At 45.5% G+C, this 18,050-nt stretch overlaps 1 protein-coding gene across 1 annotated transcript in view; it reads left to right on the plus strand.

Annotated features, from left to right (window-relative positions):
• Positions 1 to 14,986, plus strand: part of TMEM233 (transmembrane protein 233) — a 25,522-nt gene extending 10,536 nt beyond the window's left edge. The window contains exons 2-3 of the mRNA XM_054006933.1: positions 2,590 to 2,724; positions 12,931 to 14,986. Coding sequence (XP_053862908.1) covers positions 2,590 to 2,724; positions 12,931 to 12,942 — 147 coding nt within the window. The 3' untranslated portion in view covers positions 12,943 to 14,986. The remainder of the gene's footprint in view (positions 1 to 2,589; positions 2,725 to 12,930) is intronic.
• The last annotated feature ends 3,064 nt before the right edge of the window (positions 14,987 to 18,050 follow it).

The raw sequence follows: 18,050 nt of genomic DNA on the forward strand, positions 1-18,050 counted from the left end.
AAGCAGAGTCAGGATGAGCTCTACCCTGATATCTGGTGGTGAATTATGGCGAGTGTGGAAAAGAACTCCAGGGGCTGATCTTGTTTGCATAGGCACACCCACCCGCCTGGCATGAAACAACAGGAACTGAAAGTGGTTACTTTGGCTGGTGTGGGATCCCCAGTTTCTCTGTTATTGGGGCAGGAAGAATAAAGTTTTGTTACCCTGATTCTGTGAATCAAGGCCAGTGGAACTGTTGTATGACAGAAGGACTCACCATTACCTAAGTAGCACTTGGTTGACAAGGGGCATGGGTTACAAAACACTGAATTGAGAAAGGATGGGGCTAGGTATTTATATCTGATGGTATGGGCCCCCTTTGAGGGCTTGAAACACCAATTACACCACCTCATTTTTCTATTGTTGAATGTCAGAGCTAACTTTGATTCCATTAGAAGTCTAGTTACAGGCTGCTGAGCTGAATTCACTTTGGGCCAATGGTGCTCCAGCACTGGGGCTCCCCTACTATGAGCTGAAATCACTAAGAGCTGAAGTTACTAAGAGCTGAGTGCTGTGTTAACTAGTGGGGAAGCCTGAAGCTATATTGCTAAGCAGCTGGTGGAGCAATTTGCGGGGACGACTGGAGGAGCAGTGCGGAGCCTTGCGGGGCCGGTTGGAGCGGCCCAAGGAACGGTGAGCGGAGCTGTTTGCAGGGACGGCTGGAGTGACTCATAGGTCGGTGAGCGGAGTAGAGCAGCTCGTAGAGCAGAGCAGTTCGTGGGACGGCAGGAAGTGGACTGACTCGTGGTGAAGGCTGTGGCGGAACCCCACAGAGAGACGGCCGGCCGGCCTCAGATCACATAAGGTGCCCCTTAACACCCTGCGTGCCCCCCCCCTTTTACTCTGGGGCTGCACTGACCAGGGACAGAGACTTTGGGGGTTGTTGGACTTTTGGGACTTTGGGTGGTTGCTGGAGCCAAGAAACTTTGGGGGTGTTGGACTTTGGGGACTCTGGGTGATTTTGGGGTTGCTGGATTCAAGAACCAAAGGGAAAGGACACAGCCCAATTTGCTGGGGTGGGTCTTTTGCTCATGGTTTGTGTTATGAATCCTGTTTGTGGTGTTTTTCCAATTTAATGCTGATGTCGTTTACCTCATGTTATTAAACATTTTCTGCTACACTCAGACTCTGTGTTTGCGAGAGGGGAAGTATTGCCTCTTAGAGGCACCCAGGGAGTGGTATGTAAATTGTCCCAGGTCACTGGGTGGGGGCTCGAGCCGGTTTTGCATTGCATTATTGAAAGGGAACTCCTAGATACAGAACCCGGCCCTTGTTGCTGCCAACTTAGATGGGCAGAAGGGTTACGTGTGTTTTTCCAGCAGTAAGGCTGCAAGTGAGAATCAACACCAGAGAGAGAAGCTGCATTTTCTACCTGTGCTGTTCATTTCTTTCCCCTGTTGTGTGTGATTGCCTTGTCGGTTAGGAAACAGGGTTGGATTCTAACAACAACAGCTCCAGTCCATTTCAGTTCACGTCTTCTCTTTTCCCCAAGAGGACTGTTATTGCCAGCTTTAATACCATCTAAGAGTCTGTGAAATGGCGGGGGGGGGGGGGTGTTCATTCTAAAACCTCTCTCCAACTAAAGGAAACGGGAACAAGGGACGTTGCTAAAATGAAAGCCTTCCTTAATACTTTACATTGCAAATGCTTGAATTGTGTTCCTTCTTCTTTCTGTATCTTTAAAAAAGGGTGACAAAGATTTTTTCTGGTGTGTTTGCCATGGTACTAAGCAGGCTGGGGTCTCTGTGTAACCAAGCCTTGTTTAAAACTGCGTAAGTCTGGACAGTGACAGGGTCATGTTAACACCTTTGACTCTTTGGGCCCATTTATTCCATCTAATGTAATACAACAGGCGTAAACAATACATGAGATCGGTTGGTTTTCTTTTAGTTTTGGGGGTTATTTCATTGCTAACGAAACAGCCAATTTCTGCTCAAATGCAAATCACAATTCAAATCAAGCTGGAAAAAAAGGTTTTTCTAGGATAGTGCAAGTCAGTAATGCATGGGAATGAGTGTGGTGAGCGTTGATTTAGTAATCCTTATGTTGATGACTTCAGTGGGGCTACTCACTGAAGTAAAGGCTTGTCTGCCTGGGAAGTTATTCTGGACTAGATGTTCCTGATTAACTATTCCTGATTAACTCCATGTGTTATTCTAGAATAAGAGTGCCTTATTCCAAATTAATTAACTCCATGTTTGGATGCCAAAATGGATTAAATCAGGAATAATTAATCCACTTTGAATTCACATGCTACTTTATTCTTGATTATTTTTTATGTGTAGACAAGACCTTAGAGTTGCACAATTGAGACCTAAACTAGCCAAAAATAAGCCCTGAAATTTTGTGAACATAGAAACTGGAAACCAGAATCCCTTGTTACAATGAACCTCACTTAGTACAAATATGTGTTCTAAAAATAATGCTCAGTATTCTGAAGTCTTGTCTATGGTCCCAAAATGCAGGGCACTAAACGTAGTGACGTCAGTTGAACTGAGGGGTGGATTGAGTTGTTTAACAATAGTCACAAATTCTGTTTCTGTTCTGCAGGCTTTAAATAGTTATAGTCAAGGAGACATAGAAGGATCAAGAAGACTGGGTCGCAATGCACTCTGGGTTGCTGTGGCATCAATCATGATTGGCCTTCTGATTATTGGGATCTATTGTGTCGTTCACTTCACAACGGTAAGAAAAGTTTGGTCGTTTCCAATACAAGTAGTTCTTCCTTGAACAGGAGCTTCATTATAAGAGATTGACGATTATGGCAGACTGACACTATTCACAATGTTCATGTTATAATTCCAGGGTTCACTCTCATTAACTAAAAGAGCAATTTTTGCATTATTTCTTATTTAGAAGTAAAGGAGGTACTGTTGTCTGGTGGTTAGAGCAGAGGACTGCGTGATAGGTATACTGGGATCTCCTCCAACCTTCGCAACTCACTCACTGTGTACCTTGGGAAAGTCACTTATTGCTCCATGCCTCAGTTTCCCTACCTGTAAAATGAAGTGCATGGAGCTCCTCGGATGCAAAATTCTAGTGTGTATAAATAGCAAATCTCAGGATCAGAAAAGAGACACTGGATCTATTGTAACATTGCCAAACAGGAGAAGAGATGTGATTACTGATTCATTTTTTGGTATTAACTAGCAATAATCATGCCAAAAAGCAACCATCTGTTTCTCATTGCCTTGCTATAAGTGAAAGTTGTCCACACACACTCCTATGTACAGATGATCAGCTTTTATCTTTTTATAGCCCTGGAGGAGAAACAAGTCCTTTTTTGTCTCTCTCAAATGATTTATCCAGGCAGAGGACACGTTTATAATGAAAACAGGACAGAAATAATTAGGACAACAATATATTCTCTTCAGGCAGAGCAATAATATGTTCTTTTCTCTTTAGCAATGTGCATTCCACACAGTTAAATCCATTTATGATCATCTAACCTCTACAGAACCCCTTCCTTCCAAAATGCTTTACAAGCTAATGTACAACCTGTAAAGAGAGAGCCCCTCAGCCACCATTGAAATGCAGCCATCTCTGGGGAGTGGAATGCAGTGGCCGTTTAACAGTGCACAACCACTTCAGACAGAACAATGACTGCAGGGAGAAGTTAAGGAAATAGACTGTAATTACATAGGAGGTTGGAGACAGCACACCTATGTTTATGAAAAGTGACGTGAGGTCAGGGACTTAGCTGTCTAGCTCACTGGAAGGAGAGAACCTCCAATAGCACAGTGCCCTTTAGCCGCATACCGAGATATTGATTCCTGTACTGACTCAAAGCCAAGAGTTTCCTTAGAGGTCTCCTGTCCAAATAGTTGCCCAATCTTGCCTTGCTTTGCTTGAAACCTGATAGGATCACAGACTCCGGCGGTAGGGTTCACTGGGTTCCCCTGTCTCTCTAACTGCACAGCCCCTCCATTTCTTTTCCTTCTCCTCTCTCTCGTCATTGAGGAATCTTTCGACTTGGGCAGCAGCTCTCCTTTTTCTTGTATAATGAGAATGTGCAAACAGGCTCACCCAACTGACCTTTTCTGATATCTGCCTGATATGCCACTTTTTCTTCATAAGCAGTCATGGGATAAGAGGGCAGGTCCTCTCATGGATTGGTAACTGGTTAAAAGATAGCAAACAAAGGGTAGGAATAAATGGTCAGTTTTCAGAATGGAGAGAGGTAAATAGTGGTGTCCCCCAGGGCCCCAGTCCTATTCAACATATTCTTACCAGATCTGGAAAAAGGGGTAAACTGTGAGGTGGCAACATTTGCAGATGATACAAAACTACTCAAGATAGTTAAGTCCCAGGCAGACTGTGAAGAGCTACAAAAGGATCTCTCAAAACTGTGTGCAGATGTGGTCGTCCCATCCCAAAAAAGATATATTGGACTTGGAAGAGGTTCAGAAAAGGGCAACAAAAAATATTAGGGGTATGGAACAGCTGCCATATGAGGAGAGATTAATAAGACTGGAACTTTTCAGCTTGGAAAAGAGATGACTAAGGTCTGGTCTATACTACCCGCCTGAATCGGCGGGTAGAAATCGACCTCTCGGGGATCGATTTATCGAGTCCCGTCGGGACGCGACAATCGATCCCCGAATCGGTGCTCTAACTCCACCAGCGGAGGTGGTAGTAAGCGCCGCCAACAAAAAGCCGCAGAAGTCGATTTTGCCGCCGTCCTCACAACGGGGTAAGTCGGCTGCAATACGTCGAATTCAGCTACGCTATTCACGTAGCTGAATTTGCGTATCTTAAATCGACTCCCCGCTGTAGTGTAGATGTACCCTCAGGGGAGATATGATAGAGGTCTATAAAATCATGACTGGTGTGGAGAAAGTAAATAAGGAAGTGTTATTTACTCCTTCTCATAACACAAGCACTTGTGGCCACCAAATGAAATTAAGAGGCAGCAGGTTTAAAACAAACAAAAGGAAGTATTTTTTCACACAATGCACAGTCAACTTGTGAAACTCCTTGCCAGAGGATGTTGTGAAGGCCAAGACAAGACTATAACAGGGTTCAAAAAAGAACTAGATAAGTTCATAGAGGATAGGTCCATCAATGGCTATTAGCCAGGATGGGCAGGGATGGTGTCCCTAGCCTCTGTTTGTCAGCAGCTGGGAATGGGTGACAAGGAATGGATCACTTGATGATTCCCTGTTCTGTTCATTCCCTCTGGGGCACCTGGCACTGGCCACTGTCAGAAGACAGGATACTGGGCTAGATGGACCTTTGGTCTGACCCAGTAGGCCATTCTTATGTTCTTCACTTCCCAGTCTTCATTTTCTAGTGTGAAAACCTCTAATCTCTCTTCAGTAGAAGTCTCCCCATGCATCTACTCGTTGTTGCCTTTCCTTGGACCATTTCTATTGAACACTAAGTGCTTTTCGAGATGAGGGTGCCCACGGTGTTTCAGTGGAGAGTGTAACATTGATGTAAATAATGACATTATAATAATCCCCATATTATCTGTCTCACTCTTAATCCAGCCAAACACCCGGGGCCTGAGTATCATTTACAGCAGGGCCATGTTACACTGGTAATGGAAAAGGACCTGTGCGGGAAACCTGCTTTTATACTGACTTTAAGGCCCCTTTACATTGGTGCAAAGTAGCCTGGAGTTTGCTTTATTTGACGATTGCTGCTGTGTGTGGAGTAGATGTATTCACGGAGCTGTGTACTATGACGTGTACTGTTTTTTCAGCCAGGATATAGTTAATATAAAAAGCTGGGCCAATAGCATGTAGAAGTAGCATTAACTTGTGTTTATCAACACTGAATTCCACCTGCTGTCATGTTATCCCATCATCGGTCATTGCTAGCTCCCTCCTAAGTTCCTCAGTCTTGTCAAGACTTGAGTAGCCTAAATGATTTTGGTCACTGGTAAATTTTGCCCCCTTACGGTTCATCTCCTTTCCAGATAACTAATAAAGATATTTAATAACAAGTCTCATTAGGGATCCTTTAGGACGCCCCACGATTAACCTCCTGGAAAATTCCTCCTCTTTGTTTGTTGTTTGCAGCCAGTTTTACCTCTCCTCTCAAGACTACTTGGTTTCTTGAAGAGCTTGCAGACAACTTCACTTGGGCGTTCATAAAGCTTTGATGAAATTATACCTGCCTTTTCTCCTTATCTACTAGTGTGCTGATTCCTTCAAAGAATTTGAACAGATTAAAGAGGCATGATTTTTCTTTACAGAAGCCAGGCTGATTTGTATGTTCGGCTCAGTGTTTTATAATTCTTTCATTATTGCTTCATCCAATTTATCTGTTCTTGGCGTAATGGCTTAACTGACCTGTAATGCCCAGGATCACGCCTAGCATTTTTTTTAGGACACATACAATATTTGCTACTCTCTGGTCCAGTCGCTGATTTAATGAGTCCCTGTTTTTGGTAGAAGCTCAGCCCTGTCATGCTTAAATTCTTTCAGAATGCTTTGGATTAAGACCATCTGGTGACTTGCACTTTACGACAGAGGTTTTCAAAGGACCCTACTCCTTTTGAATTACACCTGATTCCGTTAGGTCCCTTTCATAATCCCAGCCACTGTTATCAGTTTGTTCCAGCTTCTCCTCTTTTGGCCCCTCCATCCCTGAAGATACACATGTGCTCAGTCCCTCAGGAGAGGGAGCAAGCCCTCAGGCTAGTGGTTGGATCAGAGTTATAGGAAGGCTCCAGTGGTACCCACACCAAGCCATCCTCAGCTGGCTGGAAACTCCTAGTAATGCAGGGCTGGGCTGTTGGGGGTAGTGATGGTAGCCGTGGCAGAGGGGGAAATGAGGGATATTCCACCCCAACACAAAACAATGGCAAGAATTGTACTTTCTATTAACTGCAGGCCCCACCTTAACTTCAATGGGGAAACAGGATTCAGTAGGTGTTCTTGGGATTCCCCTTGAATTTTCTAGCCAAGTCTGGCATTTCTGAACTGTGGCATGAACAGAAATGGATTTGGAGTGACCACTGTCAGGTTTGTCATTCTCTGTGACAGATTGTGGGCCTGCTAAGGCAATGTGCCTGCAGAATCAGGCTGCCCCTGGGCCCTCGAATTCTGCTCTCTGTGACAAGGGCCTTGTTTCTCCTGCAGATGAGCTCAAAGATCAGACACAGCTGGGAAGAACTAGAGCATGTGGCGAGGTCCACTAGCAGCTTGCGTATCACAGGAACTGCCAAAGATTGTTCTGCAGCAGACTGAAAATAGATCAGGGCAGGGGACTGGTGGATTCAGAAGGGAGAAGAGCTCTTTATATTTCAGTGAGCTCCTACCCTCGGAGGAATCCTGCCCTTCCCTGCATAGCCTGAATAGTTTTATTCAATCCCTCTGAGTCCTGAGGAACCAGTCGGAGGGTTAGAGCAGCTGGGAGGCTGGCCCAATATGTTGGGAAATGTCTAGAGTCTGTTTTCATGGTAAAGATTTACCAGGAGGCAGACACTGAGCCAAGTTCTGGGCTTGTATGGGTGACCCTCAGAGCAGAAGTTGTTCTCCTGTCTGTCAGGATAGCACTTTCTCTCTAGGGGGCTATAATGGCGCTCACTACTCACTGCTGGGGTGCCTCCTTTTGTGGCTTGTCTGGGGACTAGCTCTCAACTGGTCTGAGGCCCCTCCTTCGGTTGCTTGCCCCGCAGTCTCTCTCTCTGGACTCAGGTTACGCCCTCTTCATCATTCAGTCCTCCGGCCAGATCACCTAGTCCTCCCATTCTGAGGTGTCAAAGGCCCTTGGCCCAGGCAATAGGGGAACCTGGGCCCACCCACCACTCTTGACTGCAGCCAGGGACCCTACGCCCAGCCACCACTATCTGCTCAAGGTCCAGTCTTGTTGCTGTTTCCCTGGGCTCTTTCCTACCTTTCTGCCCTATCATCTGGCCCACCTCTGGGTTACCACTGCAGCCCCCTCTGCTCCCCATGGCTACTTCCCCCTCTCGGCTACTTGTCAGAGTCTGTAGTCCAAGACTGGTTCCCAGGGCTCACTCTCCACCTAGTTCTCCTCCTTGTACTGAGCCAACTCCCCTCCCCTCTAGGGAGTGACAACACAGCTCCTCCCTGCAGACCACCTCCTACCACCAACTTCCTTTCTTTATAAGCCTGTCCCAGCTCCTCCCCGAGCTGGGCTTCATCAGCCATTCGGCTTTACCAGTCACTCGCTCCCCTCCAGGTGCAGCCTGTAGATTAATGGGCCTATTTCAGCTGTGCAGGCCATGTGCAGGGTGGACACCGCATCACAAGGACATGTGGGAAACATCCATTTTAAGCTGGGAAATGACATCTGACAGATAGTATGAGGCACAGCCTGGTTAAGGGAGTATGGAGTCCCTAGACATAATGTTCGGTAGGACACTGAGAGGCTAAAGCGCCCCACAGTTTGGAGTTTCTAAACCAGTGCTCCATCTGCCCAGTCATTAGCCTGGCCCTGGGGTCACTTTAGCTGCATTAATAGATTTCACAGCAAGTACATGTCGAATGAGACGTGTTTAGATTCACCTTTAAATTTTGCACGGAAATGTTGTTTCAAAATAAAACAAATGCACAAAGTGTTTAGAGGCCAAATCGTTAGCAGAACACAGACTTAGCAGCACCAGCCTCAGAGGAAACAGATTCGTGTTTGGTTTAAATTGGATACTTTCAAAACTAGATGGTATCAGAGGGGTAGCCGTGTTAGTCTGGATCTGTAAAAAGCAACAGAGGGTCCTGTGGCACCTTTGAGACTAACAGAAGTACTGGGAGCATAAGCTTTCGTGGGTAAGAACCTCACTTCTTGCATCTGAAGAAGTGAGGTTCTTACCCACGAAAACTAGATGGATTTACTTTCTCAATTCACTGGGGCAACTCTAGAGAAGATTGAAAATCTCATTCGGTATAAATCCAATCCTCATCTGGAAATCAATGGCGCTTACTCCAAGTTATACCAGCTGAGGATCAGGCCAAATCAGATTTTGAGTTTTGTTTCTATATTTGCACGGTTGACATTTTCACTAATTGTGCAAGGGTAAGACTTGATTATCTCAATCGGTGCAAACTTTGGCCTGTCCTTGTCTATGCTTTGGAGCCAGTGCTAGTTGAACTACTTTGACTACTGAATCGGGGCTATTCCCAATGCAGACAAGGCCTAACAGAAGGTGTAAGATAAAGGCCCCTTCCCTGCTATACCTTGTACCCTCTCCTGTTAGTTTCCTTCCCTGTATGCACAACCCCTTCCACTCCTTCGGTATGTAACTGACACTCACACTGACTTGCTAAAACGTAACTTAAGCCACTGCTTACCTCACCACCAAGTTTAGCCCCAAATGTGAAGCTAAAGGCATTTTATCTAGGTGAAAAAAGCTGTGTTTGCCCTGCAGGAGCCAATTCCCCCTACGACCTAAACAGGGCAGGGAGCAGTTCCCTTCACACTGCGTTAGGCCATAACTACGCCGTAATGTGGCTAGTCGGAGTGAACGGTAGGTGTGCCAATGTCAGACCTGCCAATGTCATCATGGGCCTGAGCTAAAGTCCATTGAAGTCGATGAGTCTTTCCACCAACCTCACTGGGCTTTGGGTGAGGATCCATGTTGCCTGCTGGTGAGTGCAGCCTCCAAAGCTCTCATCTCTGCCCCAGCTATAGCGAATGGGGATTCTTCTTTGGTGCAGCTGACAGAGACCTGGATTTGTGGAGCAGAGGGTCTTACAGTTGTGTTCCTGCTGACAGCTGTGGAGTCCAGGGAGCTACAGATTTCATTCCGGTCTCACTAGCTGCAGCGAGGACACAGACTCCTGAGCTCAGGTCGCAGCAGGGAAATGAGGGAGGCCCCAGTTTTTCAATGTTTTTAAAAGCATATTTATTTGTCATATTTATACTATGCTCCCAGGGGAGCCCCCTCGCCCTCTGCAGCAGGACTGGATTTGCTCCCGATTCTGTGAGTAATCTGTGATTTTTATACAGCCTTTTACAGTCCTTATTTTTAAAACCACGTCAGTTTGGCTTGAACATGTGTGCAAGTGGTGATGCGGGCGCTGTTGGGAGCAGAGTTAGAGATCAAATTTGTTTTGTTTTCCCATTAAGCACTGAAACACGTCCACTAATGACCAGTTCTTTGGTATGGGGCACCAAAGGGATTTACTAGTCAAAGTAAGTTGGAGAGAGCTGAATAGAAATGTGGGGAACCACTAAGCACTGATACAGCAAAGTAAAAACACTCACCCAGCTGTATAGACCTGACTGTGAAATACAGACAGCCCGAGGATGAGGAGGGGTGGCCAAAATACTAAAGGGAAGGGATACAAGGGGTGCCTGCCAATGGACAGGCACTCGGAGCAGTTTTCATTCACATCAACAGCTCATCCTCCCAATTTGTCTGGAACCGAGCTGCCAAAGGGCGAATCGAGTTACCAGCTGGCGGATACACACATGAGGAGGGCAGTCTGTATTCAGCTCCTTTAGAATTTCATCCCAACTGTTGGGATATTTTAACATTGACGCAGAGAAGCGTTTTGACTCCCCCTTTTATCTCTGTTTAGACGGCGCTTCACCCCATGCAAGTCCCAGAGAGCTTTCAGGAAATAACCCCTTCCCGTGGCTCATAGGGGAGATATGGGAACAGTCAGGCTTTCTAAAACCATTGAAAGTACTAGTCCCTTTCTTTTTAACAATCATAGGGCCTCAGCTAACCCTCAGACATTATGATTTCGTGTTGGGCAATCCTTGCTGGAAGGAAGAGGATTAAGCAATTATGCAATCTGCCAGGCACAGTGTACACTGAGATCTTTTCTTACTAATTTCTCAATTACTCTTTGGAAGGAAAAGATACATAACGATAATACTCTTCACTTCTGTAGCATTTTCCACCTGCGGACCTCCAGGTACTTGACAATCAGGAGTGTATTAAGCCTCACAGGACATGACCACGCAGCCCATGGCAGTGAGCTCCCAACCCAGGTTGACAGACTTTGGGCTTGCAGGGCTCATGCTAGCGGTCCAAAAATAGCCCTGTAGACAGTGCTTCGAAGTTGCTGCCAAGGCTGGAACTCGGGCTCGGCATTTTAGAGCACTAGCGTGAGTCCTGTTAGCACAAGTCTCTTGCCGAGGAGGCTGGGAGGCTCACTGCCGCAGGCTACGTAAACATACCCTTAATGCCCTGTGAGTCTTGAAATTATTATATTCTCCATGTTCCAGATAGGCTAAATTAAGGAGTCGCAAGATGACTTGACTTGCCCACGGTTACACAGTGAGTCTGTGGCAGAGGTGGACACAGGACCCAGATCTTTTCACTCACTGTTCTGGTCTCAGACTGCATGGCCATGCTTCCTCCTCCAACACTAACGTGACTGTGATGTTAACCGCACAGCCATCCCTCGACAAAGGCCTTCTCCCAGCCCACAGGCATCATGTTAAAGATATTTATAAACCAAAGAGCCCCATGGCAAGCAGAGTCCGGGGCTGTTCAGTGTTATCAGCATTCTGACAGGAGGCTAAAGAACACACGTAGGGCAGGGGCTCCGAAGTTTGGCTAACGATTATTATTATTTGCATTCCTGTAGCACCCAGGAGCCCTAGCCAGTGACCAGGACCCCATTACGCTAGGTGCTGGACAAACACAGAACAAAAAGGCGGTCCTTTCCCCAAAGAGCTTCCAATCTTAGACAAGACACAATGGATGGAGACAGACATCCTACAATATGGCCTGCAGCTTCCCTCCTATTTATTAATGGAGTGGCCTATATAGCCTGAATGCTCAGACCTGTGAACTCTGCAGCCTGCACCTCTATATAGAAGACGAGGCTGGCTGCAACCTGCTCTGTTTTCCATAAGCTAAGGGCAGCTCCAGCTCTTGGCAGATTGGTAGTGAAGCCCCTTTGATTGGGCACAATTTGGGCACCCCAGCAAAACTTAGGGCAAGCCTGGAAGTCCTTATTTATCTTTGGCCTGGTCCTGAGAATGGCAGAGAATCCTCTAAGTCCTGACTCCGATAGCCTTCTCTCCAGCCTTAACAGGAGCTTTCCCTGAGTAAGAACTGAATAAAAAATGATGGCCCAATTGTTCCCCTCAGACCTGTGCATGGAGGGGACCCTCTGCACCAGCTTTTGCCCTTTCCATTGAGGACCGGACTTAGTCCTGCTCAGTTCCCAGCTGTAAATTTGCTAAAGAGTAAACACAGTCTGAGGCTGCATTTACTGTTTCGTGGAGCTCCCTCTTCCATGCTTGGCATCTCCTTTAAGGCATTCCTGGGGCAGCTGATTGTGGGAGACATTATGGAAATTGTCCAGAAAAGAGGGAGGGGGAACAACAGAGAGCCCAGCACCCTTGAGTATTCTGTGAAATCAGCAGAACCCTTGAGGGAGTCATGGGTTCTGAGGGCCACACCTGCTGCTTCTCTGGGGGGCAGGCAGGCCCTGCCCCCAACACAAGAATCGGCAGGAAACTCCATAAAGGGAACCTCTCAGAGTTTTCCTCCCCTACCCATGGCCCACAGGAGGGGCGATCAGGCCTTGAATAAGGACCTTGACAACCCATAATGCATTGCCACAATATCAGACATTGGTGTCACTTGCAAAACCATGTTCTTGCCTGGCTGATTTTTACAGTTTGAGGGGAAAGAGCTCCTACTGCCCTTTTGAAAACGTTGACTGACCCCTTAGCAAACATCAGACTGTTTCCTGGCAATCAGACGATCCTAGCCTACACTGATTTAGGTAACCCTGATTAAAAATTCAGGTCTGACTGAGAGTCGACTGATGCCAATGGAAACATAATGCTTTGCTTCAAAAATATATTGAACCACTAATCCACTGGGATGTTTGTTTTTAATAGGAACAAGTGCCATTAAATAATGCATCCATTAGGCCTGTAGAATGAATAATTTAAATGCAGATCTCTCTCTCTCTCTCAAAAATACATATTTTTGTGCCATTGCAGCATGCTATCTGAAGACCAGGACTGAGCATGAAGGATTATCGTTATCTAAACTCTGGGAAGGAAATGCGTGAAGAAGGGGGAAAAAATCCTTCATTCCAGACTGTTAGATTTGACCCTCCAAGTCCCTCTCCAGAGGCAAGTTGCTGGTGGATGAACTAATAGTCCAAAGTTAGCACATCAAAGCGGCGTGACCAGATGTGCAAAGTTATTTATTTGAAAAAGAATCTTGGTATAGAGCAATGCACACCCTCCTATCCTAATGTACAGTGGGTTCTTGGCCCGTTGTGACCGACTTTACTTTCTCTCTTATGCAGAGGGTGCCCTGAATCCATGGGTGTTCACTGGTTGAACTTAGTGACACAAAACCAACTTGTCTATACTGTTTACAGCACATGATTCATGGCCTCATCCTAAGCCCGGTGAAGCTAGTAGTATGACTCCCATTGACATCATGGGGCTTTGGATTGGGCCCTGAAAGATTTGTATAATATTTTAAAATTGCCTTAGCATGTAATCATACTAAATAACGAATTTATGGTCAGTTTTTCTCTGCTATAGAGTCACCCAGTTCTTTCCTTCTTAGTCATCCCGAGCTTTTTTGTCTATCACCTTGTTTTTTTTCACCATCTGAAGGCTGATTTCAATCAGTTGATTATGAAGGGAATCTCTTGTCCCATATTGTGAATCTATATGCATTTCTTCCAAACGACCTCTCACATCTGTTGTCTTCTACTGTTGAGCCACCTTGCATTGTCCCCCCCACAGACACACTTTGAATGTGCATTAAGCATATTTTCCTCTTCCGTGCTGTCTATAAGAACATTTTCTCATTTTTTTTCTGACAAAGTAGGTGCATTTTAGTCGATGTGCTTGTCAATCCATTTTTTACAGTGTCTCTAGCAAATCAGTTCATCAGATTGTGCCCCACTTCATTAGTGTTTGTGTTTGATTCACCAACTCATCCTGCCGCGATCGTTTGTAAGTCAGCGCACTTGGTAAGGCACAGATCCTGCCACCCTGAGTTACGCTGAGTAGCATCGGACTAATAATACAACGACCTGCTCAGAGAGTGAGGTACTGATCAGTAAGAGTGAGGGTACGTCTACACAGCCCAGGGTAGAGAACCTCTCAGCCCGGGACAACACACTTGGGCTAGCACGGCTTGCACTAACACTGTAAAAATACCTGTGTAGACAATGCCTTGAAGCGGCAGCTTGGGCTGGAGCTTGGAGTCAGAAGCCTAGGGAGGGGGTGGGCTTGCTGCCAGGGGCTGTGTAGATGCACTCTAAGGAGGGAAGATGCTGCCCCTAAGCAAACACCAGAACGCAGGACAATACAACTGCACTTTCTTAGCTGAAAACTTAAGAGAACAAATTTGTTTTTGTAAGCAAAATAATCGGTGCTCAAGAAGGACGAAGTGCAGTAAAGATTAACATGGAGGGCCACATCCTCCACTGGGGTAAGTCGTTGTAGCTCCGTTGGCTAAGTTATTATTACAACTTCAATGTACACTCATTCTCCTCTCATTCACAATGGCGTAACTCAGGAGTGACCCCACTGAAATCAGTAGAATTTTATTGGTGTAAAACAGGCGTCAATGAGAAGAGAATCATGCCTGGAACGAGTACAATTACGCTATTGCAAAGGAATAATCTTCAGAAACCTGTGCCTGTCAAAGCAGCTATCCGGCAACAGAGTGTATTTTCTGTGCACTGAGGTTAGGTTTTTAACAGAATTGTACTGTGGGGGTTTGTTTGTTTCTGCCTTCATGGTGGCCAATTTCTGATTTTTCATTGAAGTCAGTGATGTAAATTCTGTTCTTAATGACACTAGTATAAATCTTGAGTCATTCCACGAAGGTCAGGATTTACACTGGTAGAATTTGCCCAGTTTGGAGTTTGTTTGCCGCTGATTTCAATAACCCCAGGAACTGCCCCGTTCTGAGCACGTCTTAATGATTTTTGGATACTGTTTCACGGATTACAAATGTTTTGTAACTTGCATTATTATCAGGTGTAACAAAATTGTCATTGAGAGGCAGAATAAAATTGGTTTTAACTAATCATGTTCACACTGGTGTGTGGGAAGTGTCTTTCTTAAGGTTCCTTGTCACTCATTTTTTTATTACTGTTATTTTAATGATTAGTTTGGTTTTTTTTCAAACCACTTTGGAGAAATTAGGTTTCAGAATAAAAGGAACCAGGCCAAGAACAAAGGGTGGCCTGACTTAGTTGGTGCTGCTCACGCAGGCCAGGGTGAAGAGGATCTTCTGTTCCGTTTTCACGGCAGATGTAAGTTTTAATTATTGCCGTATAAAATAGTCCAGTAAAAGATCAATACCATGGTGGGCAGTAAGGGTTGAACTCTGCTCTGTCATTCTAGTGTAAGTTCAGAGTAAGTCTACTGAATTGAGAGGAGTTATTCCTAGTTTACACTGGGATAAGCAAGAGCAAAATTTGGAGCTAAGTGCCTGTTTTTCCACGTGCAGCAGCAGTCTCGAATGGTGGCTCCTAGCAAGACTGACGGAATAGAAAATACCTAGTTAATAAACTTTGGGTCAGATTCTGCTCTCATTTTCAAGGCAGTAAACCTGGAATGACGATAGAGTTGTACCTGCTTTCTCCTGATACATTTTGGCCAATTAAAGTTAACGTGTTCCGAGGTAGTTAGTGTTCCGCGAGCAGCAATGGTGAATGTGTTCAGGGAGAGTGGCTAATGAGAGAGCTGCAGAAAGTCCCTCAATAAACAATAAAAGTTAAATTCCAGGAAATCCAGAGTAAATTCCATTGACTTAGTGGAGTTAGTCCTGATTTACACTCATGCAATGGAAATCAGAATCTGGCCCTAACATTACCAAATATTCAAGTGCAGTGTAGTGAACAATCTGGGCCTTTGCTTCTCTGCTCAGGGACCTTGAGGACAGATTTTCAAAGTCACCTCAAGGCGCAGCTAGGCACCAAGTGTGATTCTCAAAGGTGCCTAAGCAGGATTGCAATCAGTGGGACGTAGGCACCTAAGCTGCATACATGCTTTTGAAAAACCCAGTAGGTGCCCATCTGCAATTTTTGGCACCTAAATATCTTTGAAAATCTGTCCCTTAGTGTAACTGGGAGTTGGACCCCCATTTCTGCAGTGATTGTGAAGATAACAAAGGTTGCTGACCTACAGTACTATTGATTTGTATAAACACACAGACTTTTATATTAAACCACTTGAATCATGAAAAAGAGAGAAAGGAAGAAACCCTGCAATTTAGTATGTCTAAGTTTTGCTTTACTGATGTGCTGATATCGCTGCTCTTCATTTATTCACGTATGTTCAATAAAGCTGTGCCTGTCCTAGGATTTTCAGCCACGTTTGACAACTGGTGTCAAACACAGCTCCCCCAGCAGCCCCACTCAGCTGATGTCAACAAGGACTGTGCTGCTGCTGGGCTGGGTCACTCAAGTTCAGTGCCTCTTGTAAGAAAGTGGGAGAGACCCTGATAGAACAAGTGGTCAAGCATGTGGATGCTGGACAAAGTTTGAACCTATCCACACCAATGAGACAGCAGCTTTCAGCAATGGGTGAGGGGAGTGGGTGGAGTCACATTTGGCAGAAGAGGCTGAAAATATGAGGCTAGTGCCTGCTTCTCCCCTGCAAAACCTTCTACGGGCATGCCCCTCCACCCCCAGTGGACCAGTTCTAGCATGTGTTACAAGGACTGGAGACTCTCCAATGAAGGCCTCCCTTACAAGGGATAGCCCCCATTGGCCACCAGGGGTTGAAACACTGCCCAATAGGTGGGTCCTTCCTCCTCGCCCCATAGACTTACCCCTTGTGGCCTGAGCAGCTAACCAAAAATTTGGGGTCTTGCAAGTTGTTCCACTTAGGAGGAGAAATTGAGGGTGGAGTCAGGTACCTTTGATGCAATCCTGTTTATTCACAAAGCCCTGTTTCCCTGAACACAAGCAGACCCAAACAACAGAAGAGCGTTTCCTTGCCCACAGCCCAAACCACTTTTAGCGAGTCCTGGACCCAAAAGCTTTCTCTCTCTAAAGGCTTTTCCAGAACCACACATCTCTGCTTGTTCTGGCGGTGTCTGTAGCTTCCTTCTGTGTTTGTGTGCGCTTCTTTCTGAATCCCTTGCGGTGTGCTTCTTCCCCCAACATGCACACATTTACCCAAAACAATACCCAGCAAAGCCCTCCACCCACATAGTTCCGACTCCTGCCTGAACTTGCATATGCCTTTTTGAGGTGGAGGCTGCTATAAAGGAGCTTAATTGTTTCTTACATCTGTCTTAAATGTAGGGCAGCGGTTATAACCACCAGCTTCAACCCCCAACAACGTGTACTGGCCATGAGGACAGACACATCTAGGGGTTTTGTTTTGTTTTGTTTTTTTGCATTTGTTTTCAGTTCAGTTGGGCAAAGTCTGTTGGTTTTTTTGCTGTGTTTTTCATGAATGATGTGGATGAAGTTTAAGCAACATGCTCTTAACCTGCAGTTACAGGAACAAAAGACATGGGGTGTGCTTTTTCTGGCCCTAACAGATAAGATCAATAGCAGGACTTTCCAAGTGATCTTCTTCTTGATGAAAGATACAAGCCACTGCTGGCAGTTTTCCCTGAACAGTGACAAATATTTGCACAGAATCGTTTTCAGTAATCTACAAGGGTTTCTTGATTGTTTGGGGGGTGTTTTGAGAATAAAAATTGACTATGAAAATGGAAAAAGTGAATGGGAAAAGCTGCCATTTGCAGTGTACATCAACGAGCTTTATTGGTCCTACAAAACCCAGGGCCACCTATTAACTACGTACATTGACATAGACACAAAGCACCTAGGTAACGGAAAGAAAGGAGCTGGATCTACAGACACCCAAAACAACTTGAGGTTCTGCTGAGCTACAGAGATATCAGTGACATCAATGGAGATAGTACCGGTGGAGCTGCTCCAGGCTGACCCTGTTGTAACTGAGAGAGGAATTGAGCCCCGTGGCTAAGGGACATGTGAACTGCTGCCCCCATGTTTCACAGCGCAATGGTAATGCTGAAGTCTATTTATGACAGTTTAGATGTCAAGATTATTAACTAGTTCATGGCTGATCATTTTACCAGAAAGATCTCTAGCTCTTCT

The sequence above is a fragment of the Malaclemys terrapin genome, chromosome 16 (genome assembly GCF_027887155.1).
Source record: "Malaclemys terrapin pileata isolate rMalTer1 chromosome 16, rMalTer1.hap1, whole genome shotgun sequence".
In the NCBI taxonomy this organism is placed as follows: Eukaryota; Metazoa; Chordata; order Testudines; family Emydidae; genus Malaclemys; species Malaclemys terrapin.